Here is a 15,437-nt window from a genome sequence, read left to right on the forward strand (position 1 = left end):
GGTATTATATGTAATCTAGAGCTGATTTAAAGTATACAGGAAGTCATATGCAAATACCACACCATTTTGTATGAGGGACTTGAGCAGCCACAGATTTTGGTATCCAAGGAAGATTCTGGAACCAATCCCCCATGGATACTGAGTGATGACTATACTTATATTTCATGTTCTTCACACTTTTAAGTATTGCATAAATTATGTATTGCTAAAATGCTACATGAACATTTGTTACTTTTACTTTTATAATCACAAAACAATAAAGTTTTTTCAGTTTGAAAACAAAGCTAGCAATCCCGTTGAATAAGAAGGAACTCTAAATAGGAATCTCTGCTTTTGAAAAAATGGACAAAATTATAACAGACCCCGGTTAGAAGATTAAAACGGTTTATGATCAGTTTTAATTGACAAATATGAACAAAAAATTCCAAGTTTTTCTTTGTTTCTGTTTTGACTATTTTTATATTTAAGAATTCTTCACTCATTAGATTGCTAAGTACTAACTTACGGTCATATGCCTAGTTTCCTTCTCATTTGAATTATTTTAGAATAGCGTTTTATTTTTTAAATAAATACATTATAACCATGCTGTGAGGCCTCAGCTTTAGCAATGTGACTCAATTTCATTAGAATGTACATGTTGGTGACCAGTTTCACACCCAGTTCCTTGAGGATGCTCATGGAACCAGACATTCGAGGTGCAGGAGTGTAGCTGTGTCCCCTTGCTTTGTGGGGGTTTCAGGAGTTATGAATTGTACTGGTGTTTCCTTTGTGTTTCAATCAATTCTATCTTTAAATGAAAGAGTGGCTTTACATTGGCGGTCAGGACTAAGTTCCAGGATAACAGAGACCTCACAGGGCTCCTTCTCTGCTGGGCGCTGTGTCTCTGGTGCCTACTGCAGAGCCTGGCACAGTAGGTGTTTGGTAATTATTTTTTTAATGAAAGGTTTATTTTCACAGGAAACATTGAAGTTTAATCTTCCACTTTCTAGGCTGAACATTATCTAGAAATTTCACATTGGAAGCCAGAAAGCTTTTGATCAATGTCGACTCTATGTCTCAAGTTGATGAAACCAGCTGAAAAACAAAAATTCAGATCCCACACAATAGTGAGCCACTGTTTTGATTCATTCTTTGACTGAATTGATGGATTGCTTAGGGAACATCTCAAGGGAACATGGAAATCAGAAAATCAGTTCAATACCATTGTAACTGTATGCAGTGTAAGGGGTTATGTAAGAGGAATGGAACTCACATTAAAAGCTGAACATTTAGTAAGAAATTTTATTTGTAGAAAAAAATAAATTTTTATATTATAGCTAATATTCAGATTTAGTTTTCATATCATCTCACATTGTAAAATTAGTCATTATCACGTACAATGTTTAGGCATCTATATTGGTAGGTATAGATACAGATATATTGGTAGACCAGCAGTCAGCAAACTTTTCCATGGAGGGGCAGATTAGAAATATTTTAGGCTTTGCAGGCCATACAGTCTCCAGCACAACTACACAACTCTGCTGTGGACATGGCTGAGTTCCAATAAAACTTTATTCACAAAACCAGGTAGATGCCAGATTTGTTAGTTTTCTGGCCCTTGATGTAGACTGTAACTGTCCTTGAAAACTTTTCTTTAGTCTTTGGCACCAGAAAACAACCATTTCCTCTACAAAGTGTGTCATTAATAAAGCTGCTTAAAGGTTGAAGCTATACACAAAATACTACAAATTTCTTTGCACTTTAAATGTGCAAACTTGTTTTCAAAGCCAATTGTAATTATTTCTACCCAGTTTTAAGTGAAGTGCCTGGTCCCTATTTGAGTTCTTGGTGGCATCTAAGGCAGTATCTATTAGTTTTGTTATAAGGATATCTGTAGCATACACACCATGCTGTGAAATATCTTCAGTTTGATAGTTTATGGTTTTCATTACTTACAAGGAATGAGTGGGTACCAATGCAAACCAGTAGCCCTGAGCTAAGATGTGAGAGAGAAGGAATGTTAAAGCAGTAGCTTATAAAGAACAATGAGCTATTTGGGAAGGAAAAGCATGGGAGACAGGGAGAGCATTCTAAACTGATTTCTTACATATAGTGAACCCCAGGGGAAACCATTTTGGGTAATAACAATAATATTATCAAGTTAATTTTTCCCAGAATCATATGTCCAGATAAAAGAGACCATTATACACACAGGCTAATTTTACAGCAAAGAAGTCCTTTCCAGGTTACAGGTCTTTTTACAGCTTGGTGATGTCTCATCATGCCCATCTTCCTCAAAAATACATAGACACATATAGATGGTTATGAATATATTGGTTCATGAATGTCAAACTTAGCAGACTCCTCTAGATTTTGAGGACAAAAATTTGTGTATATAATAATAGCATAACTCAAAGTTCACTTTATTTTCAAGTCTTAAGGCATTAGACAATTTAATTTTTGTAATATTAATAGTATAAAGTTTAATTTTGAAAAGGAAAAAGAACCTAGCAATGTTATTGAATGTCTCAGTTACATTTTTTCTACTACCCCATGGATTTCAAGGACTATACAGTACTGTATAGTACTTCACATAGTAATTCAATAATAATGACCTTGTAAAGTTTTAGCATGGAATAACCCAAAACTCTGAGCCCAATGCCCATACTTCTCCATGATATTATGGAATTTAAAAGTGAATATTGAAGGCTATTTGGGAGAAGGTAGCAACTATTTATCAGGAACTAAAGAGCTTATTTAGAAAAAAAAAAAACACACACATTAAACCCATAATATGATTTCTTTTTTGACAGCTGCCATTTCATAATATTCTTTCCAAATAACTTACTCATCCACTTATTTCATTTTTTTTGTCTTTCCTGCCACCACCAGGTGCATGAAAAAGAAAGAAGTATAGAATTCCAATACTGATGCAGGGCAGCTCATTTTTCATTTTGTCAAGGGGTTTCCTCCTTCCCACAGCCGTGATAGTATTTCCTGATGATTGTTCATTGCTATAAATAGAAAAAGAACAGCTTCCAAGTTTATCAATAATTCATTAAGGGTGTTCCAAGAGATGCTGAATTAAAGTTGAGTCCTTCCCCTATGCAAAAGAAAGATAGCTTGCCCTTAGAAGCTTGAGTATAGGGAATGGAAGAAACAAAAAGAGTTACTACTTTGTAATGTAGCTAACAAAGTAATTAGGGGACAGGGAAGAGAATTGGGCCAAGGGTCAAGGCCTTTGGGCACTGTGTAAGCTGTCACTACAAGATCTGAGACCTACGTGCACTGCTAAACCTCCTAGTAGCTACTAAACCTCCTGACACCTCCACCTTCCTTAGCATCAAGATGCTTATCGTGGTACTCTATGCTTCTCTGAGGGATTGGTGTTTTAAAAATGAAATGAAATGATATATACAAAAATACTTTGAAAGCAGTAGACTGCAGCTTTGTTTGCTAAGATGATCATACCTAATTTAGAATTGTTATTCATTATGCTTTCCTGAATATTGTTTTCTTAGAATAAGAGAGAGCAAGCTCTCTGGTGTCTCTACTTAAAAGGACACCAATCCTATCAGACCATGGTCCCACCCTTATGATTTCATTTAACTTTAATTACTTCCTTAAAGGCCCTATCTCCAAGTACAACCATACTGGGGGTTAGGCTTCAACATATGAATTTTGGAGAGACACAATTTAGTCCATAGCACCAATGATAATCTCTCGTCTCAAGATATTCAATTTAATCACATCTGCAAATACTCTTTTTCCAAATATTATAATGTGTATATGCTCCAGGAATTAAGATGTGGATGTCTTTTGGTGGACCATTTTTCAGCCTACCACACCAAGGAAGCAAAGTGAATTGCTAGAGTTACTCATATATGCTCATGGGTGCTCAAACATGATTTGTGCCAATGCAGAGTAGTTGCTCAAAATTGATAAACAATGTAAACAGAATAGAAAATTATGAGGATTCCTGTGACTTATGTAATTATGCATTATTAAAAATATCTCAGTTGGGAGGCTGAGGCAGGATTGCTTGAGAACAGGAGTTTGAGGCTATAGTATGTGATGATCTCACTTGTGAATAGCCACTGCATGGGCAACATAGTAAGACTTCATCTCTTAAAAAAAAAAAAAGAGAGAAGAAGAAAGAAAGAAGGAAAAGAAATCTTGAAATAAACAGGCCCAAACATGGAGTCTATAAACCAGAGGTTGATTATTTGCACTGACAAAAATGTGTTCCATTCCAGATGGTTTGATTGTTCTGTTCTTTTTTTTAAATAGCCACTTCCATAACTGCATTTGCAATTCAAATTGATTTGTGGTGAACTTTTCAGAAAGGCATCTGAGGAAGATTTTTATACCAATCTTGGCTTTAGAATTTACTCTTTGTGATGTAAAGATAACAATCACTGACATTTGTTTAACATTTAGTATGTGGCAAGCACTGCACCAAGAATTTTATATCTCATCTCATTCAGTGCTCACAGTGATTCCATAGAGCAGGTGCTATTATTGTCCTTAGTTAACTGATGGGTGGCCTGAGGCTTGGAGACGTAGGGAACTTGTCCAAGACACAGCAAGGAAGAGGCAAACAGGAATGTAAATCCCTTGATTTTGATTCTAGAGCTCGTATGATGAAACACCACTTGATATTCCCTGAAAAATATCATTGCACTTCTAAAAGCTTACCACAAAGAGGAATTGTTACAAGTTTACATCAGAGTCAAAGATCTTTAGTGTCACAGATTGTCATGTTACCAAGTATATTAGTCAACAGAGAAACAGAATCGACAGGAATGTGTGTGTGTGTGTATTCAGAGAGAAAGAGTGATTGATTTTAAGGAATTGGTTCAGGCCATTGAAGGCTGACAAGTCCAAAATCTGCAAGGAAGACCAGTGGGATAGAAACCCAAGAAAGAGTTGTCTGAAGGCAGTCTAGGGGTACAATTTTCTCTTCCTGGGGGGGCCTCAGTCTTTTTTTGTTTTTAAGACCTTCAACTGATTGGGTGAGGCTCACCCCACCCACATTACGGAGGATAATCTGCTTTACTCAAAGTCTACTGACCTAAATGTTAATCTCATTTTAAAAATACTTTCACAGAAACATCTGTTTGGTCCAATACCTAGGTACTGTGTCCCAGCCAAGTTGACTTATAAAATTAACCATCACAAGTCCGTCCCTTTTCAACTTGGCATCAATTACACATGTCTTTAAATAATACTTAATCTCTAAATAAAGACAATAATAAGATGCTATTTTTGCCTAACATGAATGACTGTCCTGCATACAATTGGAAAACACACTAACCCTTGCCTTAAAGGCAGATGCAAAGTCCTTAAATGATGATGTTCTCTCTTTTCCTTCATATCCTTTCATATTATGATGTAAAGTCAATGCTATATAATGTTATGTTATATAATAAGGAGACAAGGGTAGGAAGAAAACAAATATGTTTGCTATATATACACACACATAAATGTGTTCATAACAAGGAAGAAATATTTATGAGAATTACAGTTCTCGTTTCTGTAACTGGTCACATGGTTTCTGCTGGTATGTTCTTCCACTACGGTTTCTGTGTTCCCTTTGCCTTCAACTGGTCATGATTATTTACCTCATGAAGTGACCCCAAACCTTCATTTCTGAAAGGTCAGGGACATTAGTAGTACTGCCTGTATTGATTTATTGTAGTTTCCATTGACTTTTATCACAGGTCATGATAATCCTAAGAGATAATCCTAAGAGATACCCTAAAGGATCTCCTCCTGAACGCCAGACAGACTCTTCCTTACTTCCCTGGGAAAGTAGTAGTCCAGTTTCCCCTTGGTAATTGAGATCAGCCACCCACCCGGAACTGAAACTCTCTTTTTTGCCTATTGTTTCAGAAGCATGAGGAGCCCAAAGTGGCCAGACGGCAGCCTCAACTTTCCCTGCATGGAATCTTTGTTCTATCTTCTGGCAGAAGCGTTCTTCTCTCTGACCCTAAAATTTTAAGATCAACAGAGCAAAGGTTGCAGTGACAGGAAGCAAAAATTTTGCTAGTGGCTAACAGAGCTAATAGAAAATGATGACACTTCCATTTCCACCCCTTGATTCCATTGTAATGGGGCAGGAGTCTCTGGGATCTGTTGAGCTGCTACACTACCACTTCTACAAACTCAGTATTTTTCCCTGGCTTTAAAATTCAATCTCACAAAATTGCTCTAGCCCAGCATGTACCTCTGTGTTTTGCAGAGGGAAAATAGATGTCTTGTGATGCAAAAGTCCAAACGGAGTGAAGGCCACTGCTCAGTGTGCCTCCCACACAAATGTAATGTCTTTTTGACTACTGATAATAAGAAGGATGCGCGGGAAGGTGACATAAATGAGCCATTGAATGGCCTTTGTTGTAATTGAGCCTATAATTAAACACTCCCACAGAGTAAGCCCCTCTGTTCCACTTCTGACTTGGCTATTATGGCCTCTCTTTTTTGCTGGAATGCAGAAAATAGAAATCTGTGTGAACCAGGATTTCTATCAGTTCATCAGACCAAGTGAAAATGTCTGTTTGTCATATAAAAGATAATGGCAGAAATCCATTTTTAGTTCCCGATTGCTGTACTCATGTGTGAAATTACCCACCGGGGAAGATATTTGCCTATAAAAGAACCCTTATTGGCCTTAGATGTGATTGGCTGCACAAATTATACTGCCAAATGAATTGGTTTTGCAGACTAAACAGAAGACCTCATAAGCCAAACTGGGATTGCAGCTCAGAGCAGAGCCTTGCCCTGGGTGATGACATAGGCACACAGAGGCAAGGGCCCTGGTTGCTACTTCTCTTTGCTTTAACAACACAATGCTTGGAGATTAAATTATTTCCCAAGTATTGAAATCTTAGCAGTGACTTGGTTTTCTGATACAAATACAGAATCCATTTGGCATTCTGACGGAGGCACTCGTTTGTTTATTTTTGTCTTGATTAAATTAACATGAATTGAGATTCAAATTCTCAAACTGGAGAAAGAATGGGAGGCAGGGGTTTGTGGGGGTCATTATTCTTAGTCTCTAAAGACAACTGATTTTGGTATCTGTCAGTAGATTATGTGACTTTCCCATATTTCATATTTTGCATTGAATGACCTAGAAGGGCAAAATATCACAATATTTAACCAGAAAGATTTAGTCCTTTTTTTTCTAACAAAAAAGGAAATAAGGAAAAAAAGAAAAGAGGAGAAATGAAGGACATGAGAATAGGAGACAGAGCAGTAATTGAGGAGTTTGAAAGTATTTGAAACAGCTCTGGTCTCTTCTGGCGATTTATTTCCAGTTCAGTAAGCCCAGAAGCTGAGCTTTTGCATTTTTAATGTACTTCATAATAATAAAAATGATCTTGTTAGTTTAGTGCAGAGCCAAAATTAGGAGGTCAGGCATCAACTTGTTTGTGTTGGTTTTTCCATGGAGCCAGGTCCGTCTAGTTGTCTTGGCCTGAATAGCAATTGGCTCAGGCCCAATGGCAATAGATCAGGACCTGGCAGAGCTTTTCGTCCCAGGGTCTTACCGTTACAGGCCACAGCTTACAGCGTGCTCAGCACTGACCAACATCCTCTTGCCCTACACCAAGCAATTGTACCCAAGCTCCCGGTATGGTCCTCAGCCCTCTGAGAAGCACGGGGCTGCCAAGAGACGAGCTGTGTTATCAATGCTGAATTGTCCTCTCCCTCCCCATAAGGACACGCAGAGAGTTGGCTTCATTTCTTCTAAGATAGTTGCCAAAAGGTCCACCCTTTAATTCACATATAAAGTGGGACTTCCCTTTTAGTTATTCTTCACTATAGCAGCATTACATTGAGTGAATGATTTATTCTTAATTCACATGTTACTTTAATTTAGTCACTGATGGATCTTTAAAACTACTCTGGTACCCAGAACCTCCAAACTGGTAATCTGCTTCCAATTTAAACAGAGTTGGGCTTATTTATTTCTTCTTGATCTAGAAGTTATGGTTAGTGTGCAAGTTGATTTATTTTCCTATGTGCATTTTATTTCACAGAGTAGGTAAGTAAAGGACACTCTGTCTTCCATGGCAAAGAATAAGCAGGACAGTTTTCACAAACTTAATTAAAAGTCTCATTTTTCCCAGGAATCATGTGCCTGTTGAAGTTAACAGACCAATCTCTCTATGTGGAAATTCTCCCTAGTAGCTCCTAAACCCACATTTTCTGGGTTGTGCTACGTAACGTTGAGAATGACCAATCATTGCAAGGTATTTTTCTACTTACCCATGGTTGCATTGATTTTGAAGCAACTGTTAAATCTGCAGATTCCAAGACTTTACCCTCATAGATATTTTCTACCAAAGAGTTAAAAATATGGGAAAGTTTAATTACATCTTTGTCTTTTTAAAAGAATAAACTGAATAACAACTAGAAAGGACATGGTTATTATGGCCACGTTATGGCCACATATCCTTCATATATGCGAAATACCTTTTCATCAGAAGCAATGTCTAATAACACTTAGAAATATCCTTGTATTCATTTCTGTGCAGCCTCCTTATACAGTTCATGGACCAGTTTTAACTCTTGCCATTATCATGTTTCCAAGTAGTATGCCTGTTTCAATGGCAGGCTCATATCCAATACAGCCTCAAAAGGTAACATGTCTTTTGAAGTTTAACAGTAATAGCACCCTTGAGCTATGGTGTGAAATATTTGGTGTTTGCTTCCTTCACTCATCATAGAGAGCCTTGGGAACATCTGAGGGCTTGAAAGCATTGGCCTTCGCTCATGTGTGGTACATGAGCAGCCATCGGGGCAGTGTTCTCTCAGGCTACTCACTGTGCTCAAGGAAAGCAAGCATTCATTATAGGAATGCAATTTCAGAAGGCAGATGGTATCAGGTCAGCAGAAGGGGCCTGTAGTGTGTGTGTGTGTGTGTGTGTGTGTGTGTGTGTGTGTGAGAGAGAGAGAGAGAGAGAGAGTGAGAAAGAGAGAGTATTTTTTTAAAGAGACAGCTTGTGTATAGTGTAGTGGCAGGTATAGTGTAGTGGCAAGACCATAGCTCACTGCAGCCTCAAACTCCTGCCTCAGCCTCCTGAGTAGCTAGGACTACAGGCATGCATCACCACACCAGGCTAGGAGCCTTGAAAAAGCTACACAGAGACATATGCTTAAAGGGACTCTTTAAGGTACACTTCCCAGGGATAAAGGAAAAACCCAGGCCCACCAGATAGAAGTGGTTGGTACATATATTCAACAAAAGTAGAGCTGAAACCCAGAGTCCACTTTGCGCCTCTCTAGGGATCACTCATGTTCTCCTCTGCTGACCTCTGCCATGTTTTCAGTCAAGCTAGAAAAAGAAAGTTGCCATTGAAGCATTGCCCTCTTCTTCACATAGTCTAGTTGATGTATTTATAAATGGACTTTGAAATGACTTTCAAACCACATGATTTTCTACTAGTATAGATTTAGGTCCACTGAAGTCATTAGTTTATTAAAATTCAACTTAGAAGTTAAATGCCAAAAATGAAATGAAAATTTGGTCTGTGATGTGCTGAATGCCACAGGAACTAAATAGCAATCAAACTGACAAGCCAGCTTTCTTTCTAAGAGCTAGGTTTAACTCTGGTTGGAAGTTAAAGAGCTTTGTACAGGCTTATTATCCATCCTCCAAGCCACCTCATCCTGTATAATAGCTTGTGTCTCAGTCAGATTGTTTTAAGCAGCACTCAGGGATTTTCAGTATGTACAGTGAGTGCCTTCTGACCTGTGTTCTCAAAGAGACTCATGAAGGTGAAAAAGACAGCAGCAAAGTAAACAGCGTCTGCAATATGGTCGTGTTCATACAGGAGTTATCCTTTCTCAGATTCTTAAGGCTTCCAGTTAGATAAAATGCAGGAAAAAGTGTGTCTGCAGCACAGAAAAAACAGCATATTCTGATGGCTACAGTTTGCAAAGGGAAAGCCCTCCAAGTACACTTTGGACAGCAAGCAGCCCCAGCTCTCCAATGGAGACAGCCAGCCTCTGCCTGAGCTTCCCTTACCTGTAACTCAGAGACAGCTTTCAGTCCTCATGTAGCATTCCAGAGAAGTTCCTGTTCTCGTTACTTGGGGAGGTAGAAGTAAGTATTTATTTGCAGTTAGTAAGTTAAGCAGCCTAGATTGTGCAATACTTTTGTCTGATTGATTGATTTTTGAAATGAATGCTCTACAAGAAAAGTGCACCATCCAGAATAGAGGGTCATTCTATTAAGTATCCCTGATTCAATTTTCTTTTTCAAGTTAAGCTAAAAAGAGGGAAAAATAAAACTTTTTTTTACTTTTATTTTTTAAGCAGCAAACCTTTCTCTCAACATTTATAACATTCAACATTTATCCTGATTAATCATAATGCTTGCTTGACTGCTGTCTTTTTGGGCTTGTATCTAAAATGAAAAATTTCTCTACCATTTATTAATAAAGCCTCTTGGGTGACTTCCAAGATACTTCCATCATATAAAATCCCATGCTCTCTATCTTTGGAGCTATTTTTTGACTGAATTCCATATGAATTAAATAGAAGTGCATTAAAAATAAACTATGTGTTATTATGCTAAAGCTATGTCCCAAGAAAACAATTCTGTAATGAATTTCTCACTCAACCTGATGGTTCCATGTCCAAAAAAGGGATGATCCTTTAAGCAGTACATTAAAGTATCATTTCTTACAATGGTGAGGGCATTAGCTTTACAAAATTTAACAGTATATTCTTTGTCATATTGATCAAGTCTAAAATCATAAATGGAGAGGAATCCAATCCTTCTACCTGGATACTCTGTATTCAATCCTTTCCTGTCTCTGCCACTACATTATTTCAATTGCCAAATCCTGCCCACCCCAAGTTTATGACATCTCTATGCCAGTCCACTGACCAGCAGCCCTGAGTCTTCTCTCCAGACTCTGGCTTTCTTCATTGTCTCTTCCAATTCATCGTCCTATCACACTCCTCTGACTGACCCCAGGTTTGAAGATGATTTTTGGAGTCAATGATTGTAGATTCATACTAGGACTTCCTTCTTAACGGGTTTTTGTTGAGCATTTTATGTACTAGAAAGGCATTGCATTATCTGGTTTAAAGCTAAAATGTTTGAACTACTCCACTGGTACAGGCTGATTTTTTTATTATGTTTCTTTCTTTAGTCTGAAACTTCCCCATTATTCATTCAAGATAAAAAAAGAAATAGCAGATAATATTTAGTAGATGTCTACATGGTGCCAAGCTCTGTACTTGGCATTGGTCAAACAAGACACAACCTCGTAATCCAGAGACTACTGAAAAAAGACAATTTAGGCCAGGCGCGGTGGCTCACGCCTGTAATCCTAACACTTTGGGAGGCCAAGGCAGGCAGACAGCTTGAGCCCAAGAATTTGAGACCAGTCTGAGCAACATGGCAAAGCCCTTGTCTCTACAAAAAATACAAAAATTAGCCAGGCATGGTGGCAGGTGCCTGTAGTCCCAGCTACTCGGGAAGCTGAGGTGGGAGGATCACATGACCCCAGAAGGTTGATGCTGCAGTAAACCATGATTGTGCCACTGCATCCAGCCTGGGTGACAGAGGTGAAACCCTGTCTCAAGAAGACAGAAAAAAAAGACAATTTAATCAATGATTATATCAGATTATTATAAGATATATCAGTATTACTATGATAAAATAAGTGCTATAGTAATAACAAAAAAATAATAAGAATGAAGCTAATGTGAATTGAATGTTTGCAGCAAGAAAGAAACTGTGATAAGTGTTCTACATGCCTTATCGAATCTAATCTTTTAACCACCCTATAATAGGTGTGCTTTACTGCTAAGGAAGCTTGGACCTGGAAAGGTTAAGAAATGTGTCCAGAATTGAAGCTAGAAGGTGGTAGAGCTGAGATCTGAAGCCAGCTTGGTGGTTAGAATGCAGGGATAACTATAAAGTGCTCATTCGTCGTCTCTCTACCTCCATATGCTGCAGTAGAGGCAGGTTCACACCTAAGACCCTTTGCTTGAAACTAGAGACATATGGGTGGAGTTTTGAAAGTGAAAGTAATTAATAAAATATTTGAAGTGATGGTAATGTTAGGAACAGACCTATTTCATTCACCGAAGTTTCAGGTAAAGGGTGAAGCTCCTGAATATAGAATTTCAAGAAGCAAGTTTGAGTGTAAATAGGTTTTCTGAGATCATACATGACTGTACCGTTAGTGGTCTTCTTTTTCTACCATTTTATTTTACAAATTTATGAATCAAAGAATAAGGCACATTTATTTTCATTGGGAAAAGTGAATTATGTCAAGTTAATTAAATGAAGCTGTTACAAGCTGAGTCTAGTACATAAATCCATCTAAAGTAGGGTTATCATATGGTTTCAATGTGAAAAATAAAGGAATTGAGGGACAGGGTGTGGAGTGCTCTAGAAAGAAAATCAGAAAAGCATCTTTAGCCTTAGCTCCCTTGCTGCTGCAAAAAGAAAGAAAGAAAACAACACTGTAGCAGGGACGTTTAGTTGCAGGGACACCTTTTTTTATGAGCCATTTTCAAGACTCCCTTTCCTATTATTGAACTACAGTTAGAGCCATCTTTTAGCTTTTTATTATAGCCTTGTAACTTACTTCATAGGATCTCTGGGCCATTTTCCTGTCTTCCTTTCTTCCAACTTCCAATTAATTTTTGTCTTTTTAGCAGTTTTTAGTTCTTTCAGTATTAGCATTAAAAAGGACAATAAAATTGATGCCTTTTTCCCCATGGACACAGGATGTGGTCAAGACTGGGTTATTAGCTATTGACTGAAATGAGATTTGGCATGCTGTAAGTGCATTGTGTTGTTTTTGTCTATCTGTACCTGTTTGGCCACTGAGACAATTAAGTCCTAAATGGTAGGGATCAACATATTTTTCATTTCTCTTTCCCCAGTACATAGTTCAGTGTCTGATATAGAGAAGGCATATAAGAAACTATTCATTTAATGAAGGAGTGAATGAATGAATGAATGAATGAAACACAAGAAATGGCAATACTCACATTGTTACCATACTCTTTCCCCAGTAACTACTGAAGTAACTACTTCCAGTGTAACTACTCAAGAAGGTCCAGAAGTCATAAGTTTCCACAAACATACGTAAATTCTTGCGACTTGTATAAACCAGTATTTTCTCTCCCTCTCCCCGCAAACTCTCTGAATTGTCAAGCAAGTAGATTAGGAAGCAGAATGTTGTATATACAGCCCTGTTTGGTTTTGTTTATAGATCAGTGGGTCAGGAATGGAATGTTATACTATTTCTTTCTGTCCGAGGATAATCTAATCTTGCAAAGATATTTACCAAAGTCAATAACAATTCCTACTAGGAAGACAAATAGTGTCTGAATTGGATTAAGGTGTAACGAGAGTGCCCTGATGCAGCTGTCAGTGAGCCATTCATTGTTTATGGCTTCATTACAACCCTAAAGGGGATATCTGTATTTCTCTAAGTTTAATGAAGCCACAAACAACCAACTTTTTATTGAGTGATATTGGAGATTTTTTGCTTTTAACTTGATGCATTTTAAGTTGTGCTTAACTAGTTCTCGCACCATACCAGATCCTCAGATTGGCACTTTAGAGACCATTAGCGAAGTGTTCCTCTGTGTTAGCCACAGGGTCTAGGAAAGATAAGGGGAAATCAATGGGACCAAGCCAGTTTAGGATGAGAAAATTCATTCTCCATCAAGGGTATTGGCCAACTCATCACACTGCCTGTTCTGAGAGGAAGCAGCTCTGCTCACATCTCTCTGTGCCTCGTTAATGTGTCAGTGGTTCTGCCCTGGCTGTCAAATGACTTTACTGTTGTGTTTTTTTTAGTTTTCAGGACTTTATCTCCTGTCTTTCTTCACCATCCTCATTGGGCTGGTGCTCTACTCCTCCACCTCCACCTACATAGCCCAGGACCCCCGAGTGTATAAGCAGTTCCGCAATCCTTCAGGACCTGTTGTGGACTTACCGACCACAGCTCAGGTGGAACCCTCAGTCACCTACACCAGCCTGGGCCAGGAGACCGAAGAGGAGCCTCATGTTCGTGTGGCCTAGGGTGAGGCCCGCCCTGCCCACTGAGGCCAACTCATTGGCCATGTTTTTGCCCATCATCTCTGTATTGTACATAGAGAAAGGTATTTACTAGGTGCAGTTTACACAGGTGGACTGCAAGGTAGCAAATCCTCTGAAAGCTTGTGAAAGGAGCAAGCTCAACATCACTGGAGACACAGGCTCTAATCCACCTGACTCGGAAAGATGCCTAGCTAATGTGTATCCTGATCACAACTCCCCTGCGTTCATTACTGTGAAAACCTTTGAATCAAAAGCAAGTATTATTGTTATTATGATTTGTATTATTATTATTGTTACTGTTATCACACCAACTTTCAGGAGGATGTTTTGTACTCCTGATGGAAACTATTGCCAGACCCACATGTAGTCAACATAAACCCCACTTTTCTATGGCAATTCACTTTTTAAGAGTCATACTTTATTTTTTTGCACAGACTATATGAGTGATGCATGCCACAGGAGCTCCACCCCTGAGAAATTTCCTTATCCTAGGGACCTGGTGGCTCATGGTTTCCTCTGTTACCTGTTGGATTGCCTGCTCAATAAGTATTTTGTGCTGTGACCTTTGTAGGGAGGGGCAACTGACCACATAATTCTCTATTCTAGGAATAGATATAAAAGAAACATTTTAGCCTTTTTATATTTTGATCTCTGATTACTCCAGGCCATTGCCTTTCTGTTGTGCCACATGATTCTGCTAATCAAGTCCCTGTAATAACAAGATAAGGACTGTTCCATTTCTGTGGCTTTTGGGAGCCCCCAGAAATAATATCATTTGTGTTTAGGGCAATATATAATTATAAAATCTTTCTGCCCCTCCCTGTAGCCTCTCTTCAAAAACTATCTTTTCTTTTTTTTCTAGATTTCCTTAGTGATAATATGGAAATTAATCAAGGCGCTGGAAAAAGCCATGGTTCTCTGCCCTTTTAATTCTGTGACACCTTTTTAAAAATACACCAGCATGGAAATTACCTTTATTGTGGAAAATCATTGGTTGTGCCACCTCCTAACAAAGTCAAGGTGCTGATGTGGAGCAGTCTTTGAAAATGGCTTAATTGATCTGGCCACTTTGCAGTGGTAACGAAGTCATCATTGAAAAAGTCTGGCATTTTGGTCATATTTGGCATCCATTCAATAACAGGTATATTGACACAACATTCTTATGGACACAGAGAATACTGCAGGATCCTGATAAGACTATGAATGATATGTCACTAGTCTAATCTGTTACCCTTAAAATAGCCCTTTTTTCAAACACAGGAAATTAAGAAACACCACAGACTTCTATTATTTAGAAAAGAGTCTATGTGTCAGTATGTAACGTACTCTTTTAGTTTGGCTGACTTCAATACCATTCAAAAAGATCCTCAAT

General features: G+C 38.2%; 1 protein-coding gene across 2 annotated transcripts in view; it reads left to right on the forward strand.

The window, feature by feature from the left end:
• The window catches only part of SLC35F1 (solute carrier family 35 member F1), a 401,538-nt gene extending 386,579 nt beyond the window's left edge, over nucleotides 1-14,959 (forward strand). The window contains exons 8-9 of one of the 2 annotated variants that reach the window (XM_025382917.1): nucleotides 13,823-14,048; nucleotides 14,928-14,959. In XM_025382917.1, the coding sequence (XP_025238702.1) occupies nucleotides 13,823-14,047 (225 nt within the window). In that variant the 3' untranslated portion in view covers nucleotide 14,048; nucleotides 14,928-14,959. Of the gene's footprint in view, nucleotides 1-13,822; nucleotides 14,326-14,927 lie in introns of those variants that run through there. The other variant, XM_025382918.1, reaches the window with a different exon arrangement.
• Nucleotides 14,960-15,437: the final 478 nt, after the last annotated feature.

Source organism: Theropithecus gelada, chromosome 4, assembly GCF_003255815.1.
Source record: "Theropithecus gelada isolate Dixy chromosome 4, Tgel_1.0, whole genome shotgun sequence".
Classification (NCBI taxonomy): Eukaryota; Metazoa; Chordata; class Mammalia; order Primates; family Cercopithecidae; genus Theropithecus; species Theropithecus gelada.